The following is a 27,301-nucleotide window of genomic DNA, read 5'->3' on the forward strand; positions in this document are numbered from 1 at the left end:
TAGCTTAAAATCAAACAGCTTCGACCTGCCAAGGTCCAATCTGTTCAGTTATCTGATCTGTGTTTGTATATGAGGGTGTATCTTGTCTGTCTACATCTTGGTTCTTTCTGGATCACTGCAGTTACACAAAGGGAGGAAGGATGATCATGGACCTGTAGCCAAGGAGCTCAATGATGGAAGCAAGGCGAACCAATGGCTCTTATCAGCCTGATCCACATTTTCCAGCATGATAGGGATGCTACCTGGAGCCTTTCCCCATGAACTGCGATGCTTATCAGTCTGCACTCTGCTCAATGTTAGACACCAGAGAAAACCAAAGGAGAAGCAAAAGCCCAAAAGACGTCAAAGTCAGATGGAGCATTTGGATAAAAACCTTTAAAAAGATTGGATCAGAACTACAGATCCTTGCAAAAGTATTCAAATCTCTTAAATGGATCTTGTTGCCTTTGAAACCACAAACTTTCATGTATTTTATTAGGTGGCTAATTGTGAACTGGGAGGAAGTCTTACACGGTCCATTGCAAGTATTCAGATTCAGCCCCCACCGCAGAGTTAATACTTTGTAGAACCTCAGCTCACAGCACTAACAGCTTCTGGTCCATTGAGGGACGTCTCTGTACCCTTTGCACATTAGAAACTGAATGTTTTGCTCATTTTTGGAATACCAGGAAAATGGCTTTGCCAATGATTCTAGTACATGAACATCTTTTGATCTGAACTATTCCAGTGCAGCTCTGGCAGTGTGGTTTGGGTCCCTATCTCTATGTCCACTGTCCTTAAAGTTGTGCAATTTGACATCTCGAAAATAAATTTGCTTAATGGAAACACGACACTTTTGAAAAAACTCTCACTTTGAAATCTGAAGTTTTGGTGTTTGGAGGAGGTGGGTTTCTGGCCGTATCAAAATGAGTGTATTTTGCAAAACTGAAAGGGAAACACTTGTTTTGCATCATACTAATCACATCATTAGCAACAGGATGTTACTACTGGCAGAAAAGACAAAGAAGATAACAGGAAGTGGTACAAGATGATGGCGGGGCATGTTTTTTAATTAATTATTGCGTGAACAAGCTTATTCACAGGTGACTTTAATTGCAATTTTTTTTGCTTAATCCAAACACACAACTGAAAAATTTTGTTGTTTTTTTCAACATTATGGGAATATCAAAGTTTTGCCCACATTTGTAGAAACACAACTATTTTCTTCCTAGAAAGAGAACAGGTTTTCTTTCAGGATTAACCTGCATTTAACAGTTTGCAGCTGTGACAAGCTCTTTCTATTTTCTGCTGATCTACTTAATCGTACATCCTAACCAACCTTTTCCCTAACCTGTGCCACTTTCTCTTTATGATGCTTTTGGTTCACTAATATTCTCCAATAAACCTCCCCTGCAAGAGTTAGCAGAGTGATTACACTTATCAGGGGTCTTGTAAGGGTAACGGGTTGTGATGAGTCCATCACACTTTTCAGTTTTCTGTTTGTTAGAAATGGTGAAAAGTAGATGTATTTTACCTCCACAAGGTGGCACTAGTTTGTGCTGATTTATCACATAATACAAAAGCATGGTTTGGCAGAGATGAAATGCAAAAAAGTAGACTTTAAAACTAATGTTAAAGCCAATACATTTATTTGTTAAGGGGATTTAGAGAGTCATCGATTCCTATATTAACAAAGAAAATTCAGAGCAGAAGATGCGAGAGCCAAATCTTGGATTCCATGTGTGCATGAGTGAATTGACTGGGCCTCTGCTGATGTGCATGTGGTTCTACTGCTTAAGCTCCCCATAAATGGACATATAATGAGACCGCAATCCTGGTATCTAATGGAGCATTGTGGAGGTGTGGATAACTGTGTGCTTTTCTTCTGTTCTTCAATCTACCTACCACTTTCATTTTAATGTGCTTTTTTTAAAGAAAAAAAAATGCATTTCTTCAGATGCATAGGGAGTATGTGCATTGTTGCCAAACTGTTATAATGTCTGTAGGCCCACACAGTTGGCTGCACCAGCTGTGTGGACTTGCTGATTAAATTTGCATCAGCCGACACCGCACAAGTTTCAACCAAAGTGAAAAGCTTGCTGGTTTGTTCTACCAACATAATATAGTTTACGTTTTTATCGCCACAAAAACCTAAAAGGCTTAAACAAAATCTAGAAAAGGCACAGTCACCTAAAGGGAACACGATGTGGCAAAATCCTGGCTTCAGTGGTAACGAACCACTGAGAGCAGGCCTGAGAGAAAACTTTGCCGGCTCCCAATGTGTGTGTTTTGTTTAGTGTGTGAGCTCAGCTTAGCTCTGTTCTCACCACTTGTTTGTGCCTGGTGAGTTCCTCCAGCCAGTCACTTACACAGTCTATGATATCTGTGAATTCCAGCTGATAAAGCAATCATCTGCTCTGCCTCACCATGATCAGGGTTTGCGGCCGCATTTGATGTCTGTTGTACTGATTAGAGAAGGAGGAACGATTTGAGATATCACCGGCCCGTCTGTTTATCCCCCCCCCCACGGGACTCTGTTTAGAAATGCTATATTTTGCGGCAAGCTAATACACGTTTCCAGCTCGTCGCCATGGCGCAATACACTGCTTGAAAGCAAATGCATGTGGAAAAATGTTATACCTCGATCTTGAATCCAGAGCAAAGGAGCCAGAGTGAGGCAACTGTTCTTTCTTTGGGTCAGCCTGTAAAAATATGACTACAGCATCCCTGAAGGATTAGAGTTCAGATGAAATATGAGCAGGCCACTCTGCCTGAATCTCATTTTCTTTAAAGTAAAACTCACTGTCATTCCCTGAAACTGTGAAAGCGTTTCATACTTCTTTTTAGGAAACCACAGTGTAGTGAAGCCTTGCGTTTCATCCAAGCGCTACGGCTTTCATGCTAACTCTTATTTGGCCTATTTATAGGTAATGCTTTCGAATCTAGTCCGTCCCCACTGTCTTCAGGGGCTTGCATGCGTAAAAGAGAGGAGAGGGGTTTCTGTTACTCTGTTCAGGGCTACTGAAGCTGAAGAAAACATTACGTCTTATTTCAGACAAATGCTAATAACACAAAGGAAAGATAAAAAAAAAACGTCTAGACATGCTCGTGTCAGAGCTCAAAACTTTATGAAAACAGAGACGTAAGAGGGTATGAAACAAGAAGTCTCATATTTAGAGGGCGCCGATATTAAAAATTAAGAGTTTAAGAGAGGAAGAGAAAAAATAAAAAGCTTAAATCTACATGTTTCTATCTGGCAGAATGAATTTCAGATAGTCTGGTGCAGCTATCAACACGACTTGTAGCTCCTTAAGAGACCTTAATGGAAAATGAATTACATACCACTACTCTTAAGCTTTGCTTTACCATAATCACTTAGAGAAATGACATTTCAGCGTGAAAGAAACACACTGACATGGATCAACAGAAGAAATAAATAACAGGGACATCTGATAAATTGGGTGCCATCAGTTAAACCACTAGGCCGGTCACCATAGCAATTTTTGCTGGATGATAAATTATCTCAGAAGTTATTACATTAAGTGATAATGCTGTTGTTTTGAGACCATTCCTGTAATATCACTGAATGCCTTTTGAATGTAAGCTTATCCCAGACCATGATGTATGCACAGTGACTATTGAGTTACTGTGTTGCACCTACTGACAGAGTGTTGGTGTAAAAAGGACTGGGCTGGAGCCAGAATGCTGACTTCAAGTCATGTTCACCTGTGGCTAACAGTTCAGACTTTGCAGAGCGCCTTCACTGGCGCAAGCAGGAAATCCTTCACTGCTTTAGAGAAAACGGAGACGAACCACAACTTTCACACGAAGCAGGCCTCACACACTGCACCAGCAGGATGTGTGTCTGAAATTCTCCCTTGTCCTTATTAGCCCATAAGCTCGGTGTGAAAAAGCTGATTTGCTCCCCATATCTCATCGAGTCTCGGCTGTGCAGTCGCTCGCTGTGACTGAAAGGGTCAGTTTGTGTTTTCATGTTGCAGACGGCCGACGCTCAGCCACAGGCCGTGCTGCAAGGCACTCAGAACACACCAGCACAGACTGCTCTGCAGCCAACATGCTACTTCCTCTCTCGGAGATGAAGAGGAGAGCAGAGAAAGAGAGAGAGACTTCTTCAACTGCACACTGACCAGGTTGAAAAAAAGCAAAGTGATGCCAAAGGAGGAAACTGATTTATCACACCTCAGAGTTACATGAAATCTGTTCAAAGCAAGAGAAAAGAAAAACATCCACTGTATCTCTGCAACAAGTGAAACTTTGAGAAATACCAAAACAACTACAGAATATGAGCATAAACAGAAACTGGCTGATTACTAAATAAGAGCACATCTCTCTTATGTGATGACACCTTTGGTACAGATGTGCAAAAACTGAATGAATAGTTTTGCAAACTAACAAATAGCAGCCAATCTGAGCCCGGTTTCTCTTCAATATAGTTAAACACAGTCGTTATTTAGTTTCCTGTGATATGGTGAAATTTTTTAGTAGGAGTTCCAAAAAATAGAGAAAAATGTCTCAGTAGGGTGTGTTGTGATTCTTTCTTGGTGTGTTTTATTTCTGCAGACATCTCTATCTGAGAACCTGGGCTTTATTTTCCCAGGAAATTAATGTTTTTCTTAAAAACAAAAAAATACTGTTAAGGAAGTTCAATTTTCAATGTATCTGTAAAGCAAAACAAAAAACAAAACAAAAAACAAACAAACAAAAAAAAACGGATTCAATAATTATTTTCATATCAGTATTTGGAAATTGGCAGCCAAATCTCTGATCAGTGCACCTTTAACAGTAGACAGGCTGGATTATGCGACAAACTGGGTCAATCTGGAATGAACTGCAGCACAACCATTAATTGTATAAGAATCTGAGATACACCACTAAACCCAACATATTTCCCAAAGCAGCCATTTGCAATCCAAAGAGTCATGTTTCCCCTCAGTACCGGCAAAACAGAGCCACAAATGTTACGTGAACTGTTCTGTTTCTATTTGTATGTTTAAAATACAGAAACACATAAAAGTTGGTTAAATAAAACAAATGGAACTCTTTTCTGTGGGATGCTGAAATAATGTAAAAAAAAAAGTTTCAAACCTAAAGACAAAAAAATCAATCCAAGAAAAGTCTTCTGTTGTGGAAATTCAATTTTTATTATTCCATAATAAAAGAGGAAAAAACTACTAAAAACTTGCTTTTGTTATTTGAGCTATACTTAAAAACATTAGCTAGTTCTTGTCAATTTTTAGTCAAAAGTATTAGGAGCCACTGTAGAAGGTTCAAAGAGCCACTTGCAGCTCTGAAGCCTCATGTTACAGATCCTAAAGGCTGCTGTGTGGGACAGAAAGTTTGTGCTTGACTAACTTAATGATAGTTAATAAGGTTTGTATTTGGAACCCTGGTGATCTAAAAACATTATCAGCTTTAAGGTTTGGGAGAAACTCTTTCACAATGTAATCTCTTGATCGCAGGACAAACTGTTTACTTGGAGCCGTCAAGGATAAATAATGGAGAATAAAGTAGATGTTTAGCTGTGCTCTTTCAAGTGAATGTGGCCAAGAAGAAATCTCCTTATCTTGATCTCTTTATCGCTCTTTATTTACCCATAATTCCTTTAATCTATGAGACAACCTCTTCTTTCTGTCATGAAAGATCAGGGGCAGATTAAGCTGGTGACGGTGTATCTCCAGCACACTCCCGCTGAAGGCTGGCAGAGGAGGAATTTGAGTCCAAACAGGGCACTGTGCTCCACAGCTCAGGTGGACCAGAGTGAGTAGAGGTGCTGGTTGTCCTTCAGAGGGTCTTATCTAATCAAAAGCAAAGATCTTGAGAACCACAGTGAGCTTCAGCATGATCAGCTGGTGCCAGAGTGACCTTCTGTAGCCAAGGATGGACTATAGCAGTGGTCCCCAAACTACTGCCCGCGAGCCGGATCTGGCCCGCCTCCACATTTGGTCCGGCCCCCTGAACAATACCGGAGAGTGTTTAGATTTTTTTTAATATACCATATTTTCCGGACTATAAGCCGCTACATTTTTCCTAAGCTTTGAACCATGTGGCTTATGTTATGTTTACTGGTTTTTCTTCAACCACCAGGGGGCTCTTTAGCAGGAAGTGAATCATTGGAAGTCAAAATTGGAAATAAAAGAAGAAAGCACCCATTAAAACGGAATTAGGTTTTAATAGGGAATTGAAATTTGAGAATGTTGTTGATCAGTTAAATCGCATTGAAGGGAAAACTAAGATTTTTCGTTTTTTTAAATAATACTGGGATCATTATGAGAATTTGAGGTATAGATATTAGGATTCAATAAATGGCAGTAGTGCAACAATAATAGATGCAGTTTAGTTAAATCTAAACATGGCAACTTTGTCTTTTTCAACCGTAATAAATGTGATATTTAATTGACCTGTTAGGACTCAAATTTTGGGTGTCCGCCCCACTCTGCTGCTGCTGCATCGTTGTGGAAAACCTGGAGCGGCAAAGATATCTGCGGCTTATTTTTTGTAAAAAAAAAAAAGTTACAAAAATGTTATGTTTACTGGTTTTTAAAAAAATACTTTGGGGTTACGACTTATAGTCCAGTGCGGCTTATAGTCTGGAAAACACAGTATTAATTTCATTAATAGTGTTATTTATTTCCTGGATTTTTTTCTGTGAAGAACCCAGAGAGGGCTATTTGATTGTGCTTTCTGGAAAACAATAATTTTTTACATTTAGGCACTCCTGCAAATGTCACACTTTTTCTGTTACACACTGACTCCAGCCCCCACCAAAGAAGGGAAAAGTTTTGTGGCCCTCACAGGAAAAACTTTGGACTATAGGGACAAGCTGAACCTACAGATAGGAGAAGATGACTCGACTCCAAAGCAACATACCCAGCTCACTGATGAAAGAAAACATTCTGTACATTTTTGAAAAGAAAATGTGAGGCTCCCTGGAAAAAAATTATAAACTTTAACTCTAAGGAGACTTGTAGAGTTTTGATGGTTTGTTTAAAAAAAAAAAAAAAAGAAAAGAAAAACAACCAAAAGCCAGGTCGGTTTAGAGGCAACGGCCTTGTGTGAAATAAAAACAGCATTATTTAAGAGGTCAAAACTAAGCTCAGAGTGTAAAGTAAAGTAAAGTAAAGTGATTAAAGAAATAGTTATATTTATGGCCTGTTTTCACCCTCATGTCCTCAAGTCTTCATGAAACACATAAACGGGATTATCTTGTCAGAATGTATTTCTGGTGATATTTCATAAATATTACAGCACACATGATTAAACCCGAGTAAAGCCAACATATTTTGAAGCTGTTACTTGACAGTGAACCAAGGTAACATAGTGTTTGCTGTCTGTAATGGAAAAACTAGGTTTAGCATGTTGATCAGTAGTTTCATTAGAAAAGTGGGAGGTAAATGTAAATGGTGTCACAAAGGAAGAAGGCTTTATCTTTGGTTGATTCATGTGGTTCTATGTTAATAATAGACAATGTGCACAAAAAATTGAACACTGAAAGACAAGGTAAATAATATTGATCTGATGAATTATTAGCAAGGTAGCTCCGTGCATATTGCACCTGTGACAGAGTATGAATAAATTCAATCAAACTCCTGAGTAGGCTGATTTGTAGTAGGGCCAATACTTTAACACCTTAATTAATATTAAATAATTTTAAAGCGTTAAAAATTTTGATGCAATTAGTCATCTTTTTGATTGTTTCTTTGATTTTACATACAACGTTTCTGGCTGCAACCCTTGTATATGTGCATTTCTGGTACAACCGTAAATCTGACGCACAAGCAACATCCACAAACAACCCTGGACGACAAATCCACTTCTCTTGGGTCACTGGGGTTTTAATTTTTGCTTCATAAAACAATCTGAAGGGATGCTGGAAAAGACTATTGCAGTTTTCAAGTTGTCCATCCTAAAAGGAGTTAGCCTATCAGTGAAGCTATTCAAGCTTGAAATAGGATCTCGATGCTAAACATGTAGCAGAAACACAAACATCCCCAACGCTAATGTCAGCGATTGATCACAGTCCACATTTCTGAAGATGTATTTAAAAACAAATGCTAAATGAGTGATCACGGGTTTGCACCAATTTGAAGGACGAATAACCTAAATAACAGATGCAAAACAATAGATATTTTTGTTGTTGAGCCCATTTGTCAATTTATTCAATAATTTATCAGGAAGAAGTGGTTTTAAATTGAAAATGCTGCTTTTCTTTTACATGGTTTTTTATTAAAATACAATTAATTGCAATTATTTAATTGATTACAGACCCTGAAATTGATTCCATTAGAAATTGTTCGAGTTCAACCATTAATTTGTAGATATGACAAATGTGCTTCAAACTATTGCCTTATTATGTTATCAGTGGTTACATCCACAGAATCTTTGCAAAAAAAAAAATTTCCACACATGCAGGGAAACTGCTGAAAAAAACAATTTTCTGGATCACCGTGAACTTTAGGTTTGGTTGCAGCCAAGAAGACCAGGCCAGCCCCAGAACAGTCTGCCCCTGAGGAATGTGCTGTAGAATTATGGTTGACAGGGCTGGCTATACATCTGCACATAGACTGAGGCCTTTACTTTTCACAGTAAAGTATCCTCATACAGTTCATGTGCTTGGAGTGTGCTTCCTTACATTTCTATCCAAAACTATCACCCCAAGCAGAGTATGATCAAAATACGAAATGAGCACAATACTAGCCAACATGATGAAGTACCATGTCACAAGCCAAAAGACATGAAGTGGATCAAAGATCAGAACGTTTACATTTTGGATGCATCTCCAAAAATTCTGTGGATCTGTCGAGCCTTCACATAGAAACTAAACTCAAGCAGGTCAGAGTGAACTGCAGACATTAAGAGGAAGGGAAAATTGTACGTCTCATAAATATGGTGCATTTGCTGAGACTAACTTTTGGAAAATTGAAAGTGACTTTTAGTGTTCTACAGAATAGCCCAGAAAGAAGCAAAATAATTTAAAAGCTGCACACTGTTGTCGACTATAAAGCAACATTCACAGTATAAAGCTGTAATATCTAAGGTTTAAGGTACATGCAACAAAAGCAAAACATCAATCTCTCAATTAAAATAATGGAATTATTATTTGCAATTATCATCTGTATGAGAGAGCGATTATCAAATGGGTGTTATTATCATTATGTTGTAAAATGCCTCAGCAGTGCAGGAACAGTTCTTCTCCTGCAGGTACTTCAAAGCTGCTTTCTGGATTCCACTCAGCAGCTCCAAGCTGCAAGCCTGCACATGCTACCCTACATATTGTGTTGACAGTTAAAAATCCAGACATGAGACTTCTTCACACATGATTCACGTTCAGGGTATGGCTGACAAGTCGCAGTCCAGCCGCAGGATCTGCGGCGTAAACCCTGAAGATGGGAAGGGGTTTCACTATCAGGAGATATGAAGAGGACCAACAAAATACTTGATCCTTTTCTAAAAATTGAAAAAACTTTTAGGTTCAGGTAGAGAAAGCTGATGTGATCGGGTTCAGATAACAGTCGCTTTACTTGGTGAATCTGTGTGAGTTCGTCACATACTGTTGTGTGTTAAAAGGTCACACCAGGGTATCAAAATGCACAGAGTGTGTGGATTTTCTCAGAAGCTGGTCATGAGAGGATGGCCTTTTTCAGGCGCTAGATAGATGAGGAGGCGGAGCTAACTCAGATCAAATGGAACAAAGTTGAACTTTAGTCTTTAGAAAAAGATATCCTCAGACTTTTCTGAGCTTTGTTTTTTCAAGTGTGAATGACTCACTCTTGCAGGCGTGCTGTCTGGGCCCTCTGCAGCATGTCCTCTCAGGTTAATGACGTGGACCTCCTGAGACAGGCTCATGGTGCCTTTGCTTGCACAGCCTGACATGGCGGTGAAGCTCTTCAGAATGGCCTGCACAGGGTGTCCAGTCCCGACCGGCAGCAGCTCACACGGACTGCGAAGCAAAGGCCCTTCGAAGCAAAAAAAATAACAAAGAACACATACATCACATGTATATTAAGGGAATATATATTTGTAATTTTTAATCAATTTGATAAGCACGTATTGGATAGTATGAAGCTAAGACATAAATAACAGCTTTATATAACTATTCGTTCACCTTGAATTTTTCCCACTCTTTGGCCAAGAAGATGACAGGAAACTGACGCTGCTCATCGCCATGAGCATGGCTACAGTGAGACATGGTGGTCAGATTTGATTCAAATCCCAGTAAAATACTGAGAAGTTTGTGGTTGCTTTGGTCAAAAAGGGCAAGACACCTTAATCAGGGCACCTGCAGGTTTCAGCAAGTCAAATTTAAGACTGTTTAATACCTTTTAAATGCCACTTTGAATAAGATTTATGACCAAAATACAATAAATATAGAGGATGATGGGGAGATTCTGCTGCACTACAATCAAGCATGGCAAAAACTAACATTTCGGAGGATGTTTGCGGATATCGGCAGAGTCTGTGAGATTCTCACACTGCATATGGCTCTCTACAGTCTTAACTCCCGTAGCACCAAGCTTAAAAGGTTTTGTTTTGTTTTGTTTTGTTTTGTTTTTTACAGCCTTGTATTAGTTAGCAACAGAAGTGAGCCAGTAGCAAAAATGAACATCATCCAGGCAACTAGACAAAAGAGTTGAAGTTATGATTGAGTCGTGTATACAGAGGGGAGCAACCTAAATAAGGACAGGATCATGTTTTAATTATGGTCTATGTCAGCGCTTACTATACATGAAACTACATTTAAGCAACAAGATTTATGGGTTGTTTACAGGCTGCACTGAAGAATGAGGGCATGCCACACTGTACACTTCCGTTCTGTCTGCCATCTGTACGACCCACTTACTCAAAGCCAGGGTCTTTACTTTGTCACAAAAGGCAGCATGGTACATAACAAGATTCAGTCGCTGAAGCAAAGCAGCACACTGCTCAGCAAAATGTGGCTATGACATGGTCAGGTTTTCACCTCTCAGTTCATCCAACAGCCTTGTACCAGTCAGGGCCCGCTAACATTTCAAATGCACCGCATTCAACCCGCAGTGCTTGCCAACGGCAATCTGATGGAACATGTGGAAACAATTAAAGTTTGAGCGCAAGACAGTTCGATGGCAATTGTAAATTTTCCCCCGACTGAAAACATAGTGCCTCAGCAGAGGGATAAACCGCTGGGGAAAAGTCGACTTTTTTTTCAACCTCGAACACACAGCCATTGTTTTCTCTTTCTGTGCTCTCCAATAAGTCTATGTTAGGTCAGCATAAAGCTGCACATCACACATAGCACAGCTCCCCTGTGTTTGTTGTGAGAAAATCAGGCACGTTTTATTGTTCCCATATTTTTCTGACAAGGAAAAAAGCTATCTCAAGCTGAATTTTGTGCCACCATTTATCCAAACACAGGCAGACAGAAGCTTTTTAGGAGCTTAAAGATCATGTTTAAACTGATTAAGACAAAGCAAGACCCCTCAAGGCGATAAAAACAGAAGGCCTAATGGCAAAAACCTGTGATGGATCAGTATTTCCACCCTCTGCCTTTGACCCTTATACCCGCTTCCTCCCAAAGGAGCGCAGGCAATTCCCTCCCTGAACATGTCATCACGTCTCACTCCCACAAACACATCCGAGGGCACTCCGACTCACTTTTTCCCCCCTTCTCACATGGAGAATAACAAACAACCGCCAGACAAACAAAGAAAAACGCAGCTCCTTGTCAGAGACTTCCAAGAGATTACAGCACCAGCTGGAGAATGATCTGATTTTCTAATTGTTTGGGAGCATAACAGAACAAAAGTTATAAAAAAGGGAAAAAAGTAAGGAGACTACACTTTTTTGAAAGTACACATTTAGGTAAATAAAGGGATGGTTTAAAAGTTTTAAAGAAGGTTGCTCCTTTAAGACTTTTTAATACCTTTTTAATACCTACTTTGATGCAACCTCATTTTATTATTAGACATAGACACGTCCTGTAAAACTTTGGCAGCTTCAAGAGTTTCAATGAAAATGTATAAGCAAAAGCAAAACAGTTATTCCTACTCTGGCTGTAATAATTAGGGGTGCAACAATACATCAACCCCGATTTCTTTCATTTTGGGAGATCTGCAATCAGCTGATACATGTAAAGCCGATCTTATCCACCGATTCTTATCTTCCTCTATCTCCTTTTCATTTGCCTTGAGAGAGGGCTGACTGACAGACCGGCCACCAGATCACATCTGCATATGCACAGTAAAAAATAGTCACCCCATTTTTCCTACTTAGCCACTTTATCACAACATTTAACCACTATTCCAACAAAAAAGAAATTATATTGGTCAAAATCAGAATCAGTAAATCAATCTTTTTTGAAGACCGTGATCAGCTAGAAAACTGTAATCGGTGCACTAATATTCTGATTATTGTGGTTAGAATATAATCTTTATTGTCTATTTATTGTTTTTTATTTTGATACAAAAAACCTTTAAGTAAAAACCTGCAAAATCTAGCAGTAGTAGTTTACAAGTGCATTCTGTGAAGAATTCTACACCTTTTGGCCTTTCTGTTCTTCATATACTAAAACTGATATTAGCTGGTGACGCTTTTCATAGCTCATAGTTTTCCACTTGTACTTTCAACATATGCATAATAGTATAGGATGGCACTCCTTAAGTTTTCACCCTATGATTGAGCATCTTCTTCACAAGCAGACATATTTGTCACAGCCAAACCTTTCTTTCTTATAAGCAAAGCATACATGTCAGTCTTTCAGAAAGTGCTCAGTAGCAGGTGGGGAAAGGGAAATGCTTCACTATTTCATGCTTCATATATAACAAAACCTAGTTCTGGCCCCTCTTATTCCAGGGACCAACTAATCTGATTTATACTCAAAGAATCTGCTACGAGAGTTATCTACAGGAGGTATGGTCTGAACTGCCTTAACCCCTTTAGAAGCCCTGAACTGTCCCTTTAGTTAAAATCCCTGGTTCTTTTTCCATTGCATATGTCATTTCTATTAGACTAAAACCACAAGACACAGGAAATAAAGCTAGCATCTGTTGGTTCCACCACATAATCCGTCTGCTTCTCTCCGTCGCTTCTGTCCTCATTTTCAGTTATTCTTCTTTGTCTTTCATCACTGGTTGTTTTCTATCCAGGTCAGGCCTTTTAAGTCATAGAGGACACAGTAATGACCACAGGTTTTTAAATTTGGATATTGACATTTCATTGCTCATATTAGTCAAAAGTGAACCCTTGTGAGATAATCAAGTAAGTTGGTTTCGAAACACTTTTAGACAAAGTTCTATTGCAAATGTATTTAATAGATACTATTGTATTTGTGTGACCGTTTTAAGTCTGTAAGTAGGGTATATATATAATTAAGAGATTTCAATGAGTCGATATACGTTTCTTATTTGTGCCAAATGAAACTCTGCACGTTTAAAATTGCGTCAAAGAAAAAGCCCTTTATAGCCATTTGAAAACGGCTGCTTAAGCTTTAAACGCTGATGCTGACTGCATTATTATCAAGAGAAAGATCTGAAACAGTTCAGGTTTTGATTCTTGACAGCCACTGTAAAATGGAACAAACAAACAAAGGCTCAGAAATAGATTAGTTTGTTTAGATTATGGAATCCGGAAAAAACATGGCTGCTGTCCAGACTGCTGTAGTTCACTGGAGCCGCAATGGCCTTAAAAAGCCTATGAGAAGCTTGTTTTGAACGTTAAAATAAGCTACATATTAGCTTAAAAGTGACACACTTCATTTCAGACAGGCATCAGGAAAGGCAACTTTCAGTGACAGTCGCTGGTGTAAAAACCACGTGTAATAGTGAAATAAGACTTTGTGGTTTTAGCTCTGAGGCTGAGAAGTTAAAAGCACTTAGAAACTTTCACCGCCTCGCTTATTCTCTCTGGTAGTCGGTGGCTACAGAAACAAAGCTACCAGGACTTGAACTGAGTTTCAAACTGAGTTAATATGCAGGAATACCATCTCACTGCCAATTAAAAAATCTGTCACCTTAAAGCTCGTGGCGACAGAGAATGTGCACCAGTAGCTATAAAACATGCGATGTTCAAATTGCTGCCCCTATTCTGTTTCTTATTATTTGTGTTCAGAGCAACAACCACAAAGAGAAAACTGATACCTAAAACACAAATGTGCCTTCTAGTATGACTCACTGGTAGGTGTGTGGAGGTGTCTGCATGCAAGCCAAAAGATTGGCTTTTTGTTGTAAGGCAAGATGATCTAAAGAAAAACTGAACCCTTAATTTCATCAACCCAGCAAGCTTTGTTACTGTTCTTTTGATATCTTAAGAGGGACTTAGCTTTTCCTCAGCATAACTGTACCTTCACTGTGTTCTTCAGTAAGCAGGGTGGTTCTCCTTGTGACTGATTTCATACATATTGAAAGAAAATGACGTGGAATATTCATAAACAGCTCTGCTGAGGTTGATGTGTCCTCACCATAGTAACATAGAAAGACTGAGATGCAACACCAGCTCAGCAAAAGACACCACTTTGGAATCTTTCAATCTCTATTAAACTGAAAATGTGGATGAAAAGCTGCAACTTTTTTTTAAACTTAACTCTACATCTCGTTTTATGTTCCTGCTTAAAATGTTGTTTTTGGGCATTTAAGTTTGAAAACATGCTTATTCGTCAACATTTTCCACCCCAAGAGCCCTGATTCGCTTGAGCAGCCCTGTTTTCTGTTTGATCGCTCTACTTTAGTGATTCTTGTTACTTTGAATTCAAACTTCCTTCAATCAATTTTATTGTCATTGTGTTTAAAGTTTGGGTGCCCTGTCTGCTTCTGCGTCTGATTACATTCTGAGCATATCCACTATAGTTCCACAGGGACGTTCAAGTCGAAGCATCTGAAATCAAGGCAGACATTTCCACTGTTAGAGGTTAAAATATCCATTGTAAAATCTGAAGCTGTCATCTTCCATTGTCCTTCATTTTAGTGAGCGTAACACTCTTTTCAGTTGTGGTCAAATTCTCTAAAGTTCATGAGCGGAACTTGCTGCAGAATTACTGATTGTTGACAATGTGTTAAACACATGGACATGAAAGACTAAGCACCAGTGACTGACGTTCACCTTGACCTATGCTTCTATCCACACAGTTAAAAGTTTATTTGTTCAATTTTGGCTTTCGTTCGGGGACAGAGGGGCCTCCAGTATCAAGCATAACACGAGCCTAACAGAAATCTTGAATTTGCCTCCTAAGATCACTGTAGGCTTTATTTATTTTTGTAGAAGGACATTAATTATTCTCCTTTTATTATTCTACTCTGCTTAAAGGCCGTTGAGCCAGTCTGGTATAGTATTAGAGGTAGGACAGGAAGTAAGATGGAGAGGGAGAGGGACTGAGATAGACAGAGAGAGGGACTGTGCCAGCAAACACTTTTGATATATTTGAACAGTGTGAAATCCAGCCAGTGATGTCACCAGACACTTTTCACAATCCCTGGCAGGGTGAATTTGGACCCCAACTTCATCTATGATTTAAACAGTAATATTGTTCAGATATTCTCTTTGAATGCATTAGTCATTCCACAGACTTTCAGTGTGTTATAAAATAAAACGGATTCAAAGATCTGTTTTTATTGTTGTACAAGCTACTCACATTTCCTTCTAATCGATTTCAGTGGCAGGGGGAAAAATCCCTTAAAGAGACAAAATAAGAAATGAGCTGGTGACTAGACTGGTCAAAAACTCAGAAGTCCAACCTTCTTCCTATCAGCGAATGCCCTAGATACTTTCTTTCTTTCTTCTTTACAAAAATCACTAAGAAAAATTAAACAAAAATGCTGACAAAATAACATGTTATTTTTTCCCCGTTTTTCAACTCATACTGCTCTCATGAAGTGAGATTTTCATTGATTCTTTTAATAAAAGATTACATAAATATTACCTTTCACAACCCCTTATTGTGACAAGTTAAATAAAATCAACCTCACTTTTGAAAAGGAAGCAGCTCAGCTCCACTGTCACAGCAGAAGGACGATACGTTTTATCCTCCACTATTGTATCCAAAATGTTTGTCTTGTCTTGCTCTCATGAAGTGAATATCATATTATCTCCTCTCTTTAACTGAACATACATTATTATCTATTAATCTAGCGCTTTGATCACTTTGTTTCTTGGTGTGTTTGCAAGAAACAACAGATGTTTGTTGAATCATTCATCCATTTGGTTCATAATCCATTGGAAAGCCTACATGCGGTAAAATGTATTCTGAAAATTTGGTCAGTTTCTAACATCAGGACAAATTCTTTGCCAGCACATATTCACATTAAAGGCATAAAACAGTCAAGTGATAAATGTACATCAGGAGAATACAAAAGCAGAAATTTCCGCTCCACTGTACGCTCACATTATTCTATCACGGAGATACACGCCTCTGCTTCCAGGAAATACACTTTATTTTCTTCAACACTGTAACGCCGAGCCAAGAAAAGGGTACAGGAAGTGATGTCAGTCTGTGTGCCAGTTAGGGACAAGGCTGATATTCCCACAAAGCCATTTCCGAAGACAAACAAACAGAACTTTTCCCTTGTGTGTGTACATGCAGATATAACCAGTTCCCAGTATTTCTAAAGTTTCTACTAAACAATAACAGAGAAGCAGACAACAAGTCAGCCTGAACATTTTTAATAAACAATGTTTATCCAATATTAAGATAATGGAACAAATAAAAAGTTACTCAATACATCTGCATCCAGAGGAAAATGAAACTGTAGGCATTTGAGGTATTGTGCAAATCCTCTTCTCTCTTTCCTTTTTGCTGCAGGTCACAGTTCCCATGGACCACTTCAAGTCAGCTAGAAGTACACAATATTCTACCCTTTTCTGTTTTCCTAGGGTTTGGACTTAAGCTCTGCAGTGTTGACATTATAGCACAGCCCACTCACCCCTGAACCTTGAGCCACTACGACAGGAAGTAACTAAAGCCTTTCATAAGGGTAGTGTAAGTTCAGTTCACCAGCGTGCCTATGAAAGGGATTTATCTCTGGACTGTAAAACCGAAGGCGCAAGAGAAGGAAGCTGGAATGGAATGAAGTGAGGAGGGATGGGGGTCGAGCAGACACTCCATTAGGGAAGTCGTAAACTCCCAGATCAAAGTGTGAAATCTGAAGTCAAATATCCAACAAAACTCTCTTTGTAATTTAATATCAGCTGCAGGCTCCTATTTGCCGAAGTCGTCTGCATAATCCCATCAGTTGGCATATAATTGACGAGACAGTTTACAGAGAGGAAATTCTACAGATTGTTCTGACTGTCTGAAGGAGATGCGACACAAGACTGGATATCCAGACAAAGCCTCTTTCACTCACAAAGTATGTTAACAGGTGCTCAGATAATAAATTACACTCCTGTGAATGGTGAAAAAAAAAACTATACAGACAACATAGAAACTAAATTCAAAGTAAAAGAAGAAGAATCTCTGTCATTTTAATGGAAAAATCATAGAAATGGAGCAGAAAAAATAACAAAAGCCTAAATCAAGCCACGATAGATCATGTGTTTTACATTTAAAAACAACCGAGCAACATTCACATGCAGACAACTTTTCAAGATTCTCAGAATGAGAGAGTGAATGGTGCACATGAGATTCTCAATCAAAATATCTTGAGAATATCACAGTATTTGCTTAAAACTTTAGAGCAGCATTATGTAATATGATGTAGCTGCAGACAAGAAATTGTTCTTACTGTTGTTAAAATAGCTTTTGGATTTCTGTAGTTGAAAAATGTTTAGTTATTGTTCTTATAAGACATACACTTCTGCAAAAATATAGAATAAACACTACATTTAGTAGTATTTTTCAAGAACTGATTGCAGAGTAATTTCATTTTTGCCCTTATTATATGAAATAACACAAGTATAGCAAGCTGATATTAGCTTGCTAAATTAGCAGCGCTCTCTGCCGTGGCAGACAATGCAGCTGGTTTGGGTGGGGTAATGCTGTGTTCCTCAATGCAACATACAACCAAAAATGACCTCCAAAATCAGTTCTTTCAAACATCATTCCTTGGAATTTGGAATTTGTCAAGATAAATTTAACAAGTGATTTTTTGCTCACTTTAGCAATAAATTATCAGATAAATGCCTATCCCTTCATAATACACAGTATCAAAACTACTTTTCTGCTGCTAATGCTATCACATTAGCTAAAGCTACAGCAAAGTTGCTAACACAATCATTTCTACAGTCACATCATTATGAATAAGTAACTTTTATCCCTTAAAACCAACCTTTTACCAGTCTTTTGACCTCAATATTAGGGAAAATAAACCTAGCAGGGAGTTTATAGTCTTATTGTCACTGACAGTAACATCATAACAGCACATGCTACTATTGTGCTTTGCCTTGTAATGACACGGTCAGCCTTATATTCTAGAGAATGGGTGGAACGTAACACATTTTATTGGTACTGACAGTAAAGATGCTCCTTGTGAATTAGCCCTGACAAATGTCATGGGCACCTGTTGGTAAACCATCAAAGATGTTACGAAAAAAAAGACTACATGACCAATTACACAGAGCATATGTAGCCACAGGCAAGCAGTGAAGATAGAAAGTGCTGCATTCCTCTCTGCTGCTAAATACAGACGAAAAATCAAAGGGCTTTGAAGAGATGGATGACAAGGCTGATTCCCACAGGAACACAGGAGCCACTGTGGAAAGTGAGACAGCTGGCTGAGAACAGGCCTATGTGCGTATGACTAAACACTTTACTAGCTGTGTTACCTTCATATGTCGTTACTGATGGGTGCTGACATGTGCTGTCTTGACCTATAATATCAAGACTAAAAAATGTTGTCGGCAAGGGAAGCGACATAAAGGAGAAAACGGTTAAATGCCGTTATGAGTCACTAGATAGATTACAGCTTAATGAACTTTGCAGGAAAACAAAAAACAGCAGGAATGCTAGAGTAGCAACAGTGGAGTCACAGTATTAATATGCTTGAGCTAGAAGACATTATTTAAACCAGGCAACTGCATGAAAAGTGAGACACCATAAGTCAAGTGCAACTGCTCTCAGTTAATCCAATGCAGTTTGATACTAAAAGTACCTAGGCGTAACAGCTAGTGCTTGGCAATATGCAGGAAGGGTTAGAGCTGCTCGAAGGACATCTCTCTCATCAGTCATAGAGGCCTGAAAAAGCCATTGTATTTGACAGCAGCTTGGCAGGGGTTCAGCGGTAGCCTCCTACTATTAGCTTTAGGATTTAAACCCAGTAAGGGAACCAGGGAGGTGTGCCCTGGGGCAGTTTGTCTCATCTCGTTCAGTATCAGCTCTTTCATTTCTGCTGGATTATCTGGCCTCCTCAAATATAGTATTAATAATCCACAAATATGTTTGCAAAAAAGTGGGGAAGCATTAAACAGATGCATTGAATTAAACAGAGGTCTGCTGGTCAGTATTGCAACATTTTAGCTGAAGTTGTTTGAACTCATCTGGCCAGTTAGTTGGAAACTCAAAAACCCAACATCTATTCCCATTATGATCAATAAAGTATTTCTGAATTTAATTAAACACTCTTCAGTGTGGATCTTGTTACTGTAGGAAGAAAATTCAAAATTAGATATTTTCAGTATTAGTGTTGCATGATAAATGTAAAAAGTTTACATTTAAGCTATAAAAGAACAGTATTTTCAGTGGAGGCATATAATCCTTTTATTGAGCCTGCTATCAACAGATTTTGGCATGTAGCTTTTTCTGCCTTTCATGTCCTAGAGTTTGGCCCTTCTCTACCAAACTTTTTAGGATAAAGAATCATCTGCCAAAGAAAATCACTAATGTTTTGTCTAACTGAAAAAGAGGGCAACCCAACTCAGAGTTTCAGCATTTTTGAAGTTTTCTGGAAGTTCGTTCCAGATTGGTTCTGACTCTGGGGATACAGAGTAGTCTTGAAACAAAAGATCTGATTGGTCTGCAGGTTTGACAAGATGACAGCAGGTGTTTAATGTATTTTGCTGCTGTTCAATAATTTATAAACGAACAGTTTATGAATAGTAAAGCAATTTAACGTTTATTCTCTGAACTACGCAGTCTGATTGATCTTTTAGGTCAACTTTTGAAGAGGCTGTTGCCAAAGAAACATAGTCCAGATGACAGTGACAATGTTAAAGTCTGAGACAAAATTTAATTCAATTGATATTACTCTCTAATATATTGCTTTCAACTCCATGCCCATTTATTTTAGCTCTTAATGGCGAGCTGACTCTTTTTAAAATGCGACATATTATGACCCATGATCAAGCCAAAATAACTTCAGTTGGTGCATGTTACTAACTGGGGCCATAAAACCGCATTTCCTTACAATAAATTACAGACAGTCAGGAAAGAAACAACTGGAACTGCAAAGTTACAAAAACCGAAGGAGTGAAATTACCTCCACCCCTTTTATTGCTTGCAGTTTTCAAACTTCATTTGTCATTAAACATGTTGTATTTGTAAACACTGGCAGGCTTTAGGTATTTTTAGAATTAAAGTAAAGAAGTACAGCCTCTGTAGGGAATACATACAGAGAGTGTTCTTTCAGTTATACTATCTGCACTAATTATGCATATCACTAGCATTAGATGCTAAAGACAGTTTAAAATGTAAACTGTCATTTTTTGGTTGTAAACAGTAAAACTATTGTAAGAAAAACTGCTATCTCACACACAAAGTGTGATGTCAAATCTGCTTCTAATATAACTAATGGCTCACAGCAAGAAAACTTGGAAAAAAAATCTTTAGAAAAACTGAAAATTATTGTGATTAAAGAGACATTGAGGTTACCCAAAATCTTTACTGGGAAACCAATAGTAGCTGTTTTTAAAAATGGAGATTGGAAACTCACCACAAATGTCTGGTGCATCTCTGCTAAAGACAATTGCCCATTTTTAGCTGGACTTTGAAAAAACTTTCCTAAACTGTAGACATGTTACTAGTTAAAAATGTCCCAGTTAAGTAATATTTTCCTAATCTGGTTTTACTCATATGTCTCTGGCTTGTATGTATTTGTATTGTCTTTGTATCAACAGACATTGACCAACAAAGTTAGGTGAAAGTATGCTGGTTTGGATCACAATGATGGTGCTTCTAGGTATAGACATGTTTTCCTTGTTTTAATTGTGCATGCAAACTGACAATCTCTTCCTTTTAAGCTCAAGAAAAATTTTTTAGGTTACCATAAACAGAGAGCAAAAGCTGAAACAATGCCAAGTCTCTGTGCCAGTGAGGAAGGCCAGTGTGACAGAGCCAGAGGTGAAAAGGGCCAAGGCAGACGCCACTTTCACACACAGACTGGAAGAGGCTTCATTCCACGGGGCTTCCTCAATGAAAGGGAGGAAAAAGAAGAGGAATGACTTGTCAAATGCCATTCTGCCTCAAGTATTAACATGTACGGAGGAGCTGGGAGGACTTCTTAACTGGACAGTTAACAAAATGCAAAGTGTGATAAATAGCAGGCGGGTAAGAACAGGCACCAGACAGCAAATAAACCCAGAAGAGTCTTTCTGACCAAAAAGAAAAACACATTATATGGCCAGACAACATGCATTATGGAAAGTGCAAAGTGGTAGCTAGATTTGTTTTAAATTATGTTTTTAACAGCAACAGTTCCCTTAACATTAATAGGCAGATGTCATTCTGATGTATGTTTGGAGTTCTCAGAGTGTTGTACCAGTTTCTAACCATTTATGTTAACAACATTGCCAGTCTACAGTGTGCATATTAACCATCTATATTTTCACAAGAGACCTTTGTTCAGTTTGTGACCGCTTTCTCAACAAAACAAAGTTTCTGTTGCAATGCCAAAGTTACATAGGTAGAGTGTGCCAGCTTCCTAAATCTGCTTTCAATGTGTGGTTGCTTCGCGGGCCAAAGCAATGTCCACGTCCAAAATCTATGCAGCAAGAGAAGTTGAGGCAGAACTAGGCCCAGAGACAGGCACTAGTAGAAATTAGCAATGAAATGAAGCAAGCAGGGGAAGTAAATACACTTGGGTCATGTGATTAATTGGATTGGGATTCAATGACTGAATGGAGACAGATCAGTAAGAATTAAAAGATTACTAAGAATCTGATAGGATTCGGTGGCTAATACTGAGTCCTATCCATGTGTTAACCATGGATAGGACTCAACCTAACCAGCTAAAACCAGGTTTTAAATGCTCCACCTAAAAACCCAGGTTTCTGTTGCCAAAGACAATTAGACACCACTCCATTTGTTTACATTTCACGAAGAAGGAAATTGCGCTCAGTTTCTGAGGTTTTTGTGTTGTTTCCTTCAGTGGTTCTTGGTGCAGCGCCACCATAGGTGAGGGGATAAACTGGTTTTTCAAAAGGCTTGGTTAGTTTGACAGAGTGCAGTGTGAAAGCGATCTGTGCCAGCTAAAAATGTAACAATTTTGATCCCCTATTGAACCGAGTCTACCAGACCATCAGGTGTAAAAACACCTGATGGGATGACTTGACCCTCTAATTGCTAAAACTAGCAAAACAGTGGCTCCCGATTCGATGTACTTCTCCCTGTCCTGCTCTTCACTTTTCAACCAATTGATGACTTTCTAGAATAAGTAAAGGAACTTTAAATGATAACAACTTCTCAAAATCTTCCATCAAAAAATGTGAACTATCACAATAAATAAGAAGATTTAGCAATTTTCTAGCCAAGCACCGGCCTATCTGATAACGTTCTCAAATATTCATGGCACCTGTGAGTTCTTTTCTATCTTCTAAATCTTCTTTCTTACTACTTTTACATCCAAAATCAAATTCTGGAACACAAGTGGAAAAAGAGTGCACTGTTTGTCTGAGAATGTATTTTGTTATCTAAGGGCATCTAATGGGGACATACTGTCATTCATTGGACAGACATTGTGGTTTTCCACAGAACCATTGCAAAAACTTGGACCAGGTCTTTCAGCAAGACTGGTGTGGTGGAAGTGGAGTGGGGAAGTTAAGGCCAAAGGAGGGGGCTAGTTTGATGAACGATACCACCCTAGAGGCCATTAGCTCACACCCCCTAGAAAGACCTTCAGAGTCATTCAGAAAGCTGAAACTACAGCTGATAATAATAAAAGCTATAAAGTGCCGATGTAAACACCTTCCTTCCAAGGTTATTTCAACAAGGAACGTATTTTTTTTGTTGTTATTCATTTTACTATTCCCCTCTCTTTCTTTTATGAAGTCACAGCACATGTAACTCTACAATTCTTACTCTGCTATGGCCTCGGTACTCACTATTTTCCACAGAGCCGATGAACAAAATGGAAAGCACACTATCAACCCAGATGTCTCCTATTACTGGCTCCGACCAAAATTATTTACACATCGGCTTACTGGAACTATGGAGAAAAAAAGTGAGACAGAGAGAGAGGGGAAGGAGGGCGGGATTCAGTTTACTCCTTCGGATTTGCGTAAGCATCCTCTTATCGGGACGCTGACAAGACATGGCAGACATGACATATCTATTCGGAGGAATGCATGCACAGTTTCCTCTTCTTGTGTTGATGTGCTTCTGCAGTCAGAAGAATGTTTGAGTAAAGAAAAACACAGTCAGTCATCTGTCCTTCCATCTACACTGTGTTGTTAATTAAAGTTGGTAATGGTAATGGTAAAGGAGCACTAAACACAGGGTCAGAATGAATCCTCCTCCTGGACAGTACTGTTAAGATAAAGGCCTCACCATGGGGGCAGAGCAGACCTGTAATTAGACACAGTCAGGACTCCCGTTGCTATGTAAACATCCAGACCACTATGCCTAGAAGCGCGGCCTCTTTGCTGCACCACTCCGGTTCCTCGGCATGAATCACACAGCAACATCTGGTTTAGCGCGCTGGAATGGACTTTGTCGGTTTGGCACGCCGTCCGTGTGTGGAGTGTGTCGATCAGGACCAGACGCCCCACGCCTGCGCCTGCCTCTCTCCTCTTCCCCCCGACTACGCCGACTCTCATATTACAGTGGTTGCACAATACATTCTGGCAGTGCTGACTCTCACTGGCCCTAAGAAAGCATTGTGGATACTGCGACAAACTTTTTGCTCAACTGTGGTGGAAGGAGGGGGAAAAAAGTTACAACCACTTCTGGCATTGCAATGACTTGAGTCTGCCAATAATATACAAAAATCCAGACAGAAGGAACTTGTTTACTTTACTGTAAAGCTGAAAGTAAAGCATGTGGACTAAATTCTGAGAATGCATTCAGTGTCTTTAATGCTTTTTCCTAGAAAAATGAACATTTTGACCTTTAAAATCTATAGAGAGGTACTTTAGTCATATGCTAAATATTACTTTTTGGATTACATGCAAAATACTATCTGTGCAGAAACCTGACACTTAACAAAACTAATCATTAATAAGGTTATCACTTTCCTAAAATAATGGCCTGCGTCTTTTTTTCCCGCCAAAAGTGAGTTGTTGTTTTATTTTTCTTAAATCGTCTTTGCAAAAAAAAAGGTGGTCATTTTTTCCAAACATCACTTTTGGAACAAAATGACATAAGAAAGTGACGATATGAAACATGGTGGTGGCAGTGCCATGCTGTGGGGAGGCTTGTCTTCAAGGAGAGAGAAGAGGGAATTTGCTCAGAATTATAGGTAGATGTAAAAAAGCTAAATACAGCACAAGCCTGGAATAAAGAGGGAAATGCAAATGCATGCCACACTTTTTTAGATTTGTTATTCCACAACATTTTTCATGAGTTTCTAGTTGCAAAGTTACAAAATGTGACCAAATTCAAAAGATGTTAATACTTTTGCAAGTCTCTGTAACACATGGCATGGCTCCTGAAAGACTTCATTTCCTTTCAAAACACCAAGTCAGCACAAATGTGCCTGCGCATCCCCTCCCAAAATGGTGGTAATAGCAATCTGGGGAGAGGCAACCACAAAATGGTAATGATTATATGGAAGGAAAAAAATATATGAAGACAGCAAAAAGCAACTGAAATACAGATGTCAAAGGTACACTCTGAGTTTTAGGAGCTTTGGGAGGCTCAGATTCAGGGTTACATTTCACTAATAGCAGATTCATTACAGGGTAATCTAAACAATACCCAAGAGCTCTTCCAACTAGTTTAAAGGCAGATCTGAGTGTTTACACAGATGCAACAACATAACAGATGAGAACTAGAGTCTGATGTGACTATGCTACATTATTTTAAATGAACGCAAGCAAGAAAGAAAACAATTAAGTATCTGTCTATTCTGGTAACCTAATTGGTATTAAAGAGGAACATCTGAAACTTTGTCAGTAAGCCAAAACTGCAAGCACGCTTGCTGCCAGTGCACTTTGGAGGTTAGGGCACTTGGTTGTCTGACTGTAAATGTCCCTTGTGACACGATACAACAATGCTTCTTGCATGAGGTATGAGGAAGAATTTAGAGGAAAACTTCATACGGGACTTCATTGTGTTCTAGATCCTGGCATTGTGGGACAGATGATGTTTTCTCTGCCCACAACACAAACTGACTACACTGCTTTTGTTTTCCTTAGAGCAAAAGTCAGCTCCGCCGAGTGCCACTCAAATCCCCGGAGAACGGAGAGGAGTTTTTAAACAACAACCTTTGGCGGCAAACAAACTGAAAGTCTGAAAAACACAACACACAATTTATTTGCTTTGTTTTTGGGATAATATTTTATTTATTTATTTTTGTAACTATCCCTGTACAGGCAAAGCAAAATACTATGATGTTTGCAATATGAAACCAATCTTTGTGAAATGGACATACTTCTGTCTAAGGTTATTTTGCAACATGACCGTAACAGATTTTTCATCAAAACGTGGGGCTGAGTACCAGACTGATAAAGATGGTCGGGTTCCCAAGCAAAGCAAAGAAAACCACTGTTGCTATCTAGAGCGGTGATGTCTCCACAGCTTGCATCAAGCTGAGGAGACACCACGGCTGTGGTTATATCTTTCGTGGATAGCCATGAAAGAACCAATGTGCAGCAAAGTCTTCTAACTAACGTCTGGAGGCAGAACAATTGGTGGAGATGTTACTAGTGGAGACAAGATGAGACCTAATAGCTGTGGTCTCATCCTGATTGTTCTCTTAGCATTACAGTGTAACCAGACAGCATTTTATGTAATCCAGCATCCTAGAAGTTACCTAAAATAAAGGGATATTTCAAGTTTGCTGTGTAAAATGGACAAAATGTTAGAGTGGTTGAAATTAAGTAGTTTTTTATTGATTTATACTCTGATTTATCTATTGAACAGTTGCTCTAGACAAGTAACTTTTAACAGATTGTGTTTTGGAAAGTCATTGCTGAAAACCACCAATCAACTTGGTCTACATTATAAACAACCAAACAGTTTTATGTAAAATTTGACGAAAGTGTAAGCATTGCATTGTCATGTATCACTAAGACTTTGATAGCTCTAAAAACTGAAACTCAAGAGTGTTATACCAGTTGAATCAGATAGCTCTGTTTCATTAGAACAAAGATGTTAGCACTGGCTCTTGTCCAGTTTCAAGGTATAGCACCAAAATGTTCCATCACATGGTCTCCGCAGTCTAACTTCCTGCACACAAGATTTTAGAAAGTGCCAGAATGGCTAACACTGTCTTTCATTGTAAGTAGAAGAGAAGTACTCTTTTTTCCAACCTGTTGCTGCTTATTTTTTGTCAGCTAGTTGAAGGAAGTCACACAAAAATAAGACCTAAATTCAAGAAGTTAGCTAAAAAAATCATAATTTAATTGTAGTTTTTATATTCGTGTTTTTTATATTCGTAAAAAACAATATAAAAACCTAAAAACTTTTAGGTTAAAGTTTTTAGAGATACGGAAACTTTGACTACTTTATCCTACTTCTGTAATTTACTGCAAAACAAAGTTATGCTTCACTGAAGCAGACCTGGTTTGAATAAGAAGATAAAAAAATGACTTCTAAGTGCTGACATACAGTAGACTGATATTCTCAACAAGTATTAAGATTCCTTCTGTTTCAGAAAATGCTGGAGAATACAGACATGCACATTTAGCAAAACAATGAACGACAGTTTGATAAATTAGTTAGGATTAGTAACGTTGGTTGGGGCATTTGATGATGTCATCCAGAGTTAATTTGACATAGCATGCCAAAGTTCCCAATTTTCTCTTTTTGCTTTGGTTGCCGTTCTGCTTCTGCATAATTGGTAGCATTATGGCGTCATTCCGCACAATCTGACAAGTACACCTGCTGAGGCCTGCTGGGTCTTTTCATTCTGAGATTGAGTTTGTCAGCACTTTCCTGAGTATTAATCCTCCTTACTCACGACTCTGACATGCTCTGTCAAGAAAGGCATGCTGGGAGATAAAAGTGGAAAATCCCACAGCATAGCCTAAA

The 27,301-nt window shown here is 38.7% G+C and overlaps 1 protein-coding gene across 2 annotated transcripts in view; it reads right to left on the reverse strand.

Moving 5' to 3' along the window:
- Positions 1-27,301, reverse strand: part of tgfbr3 (transforming growth factor, beta receptor III) — an 83,257-nt gene that overhangs the window by 48,573 nt on the left and 7,383 nt on the right. For both annotated transcript variants that reach the window (XM_008407756.3, XM_008407757.3), the window contains exon 3: positions 9,766-9,953. In XM_008407756.3, the coding sequence (XP_008405978.1) occupies positions 9,766-9,953 (188 nt within the window). The remainder of the gene's footprint in view (positions 1-9,765; positions 9,954-27,301) is intronic.

The sequence above is a fragment of the Poecilia reticulata genome, chromosome 4, assembly GCF_904066995.2.
Source record: "Poecilia reticulata chromosome 4, P_reticulata-male-v2, whole genome shotgun sequence".
NCBI lineage: Eukaryota > Metazoa > Chordata > Actinopteri > Cyprinodontiformes > Poeciliidae > Poecilia > Poecilia reticulata.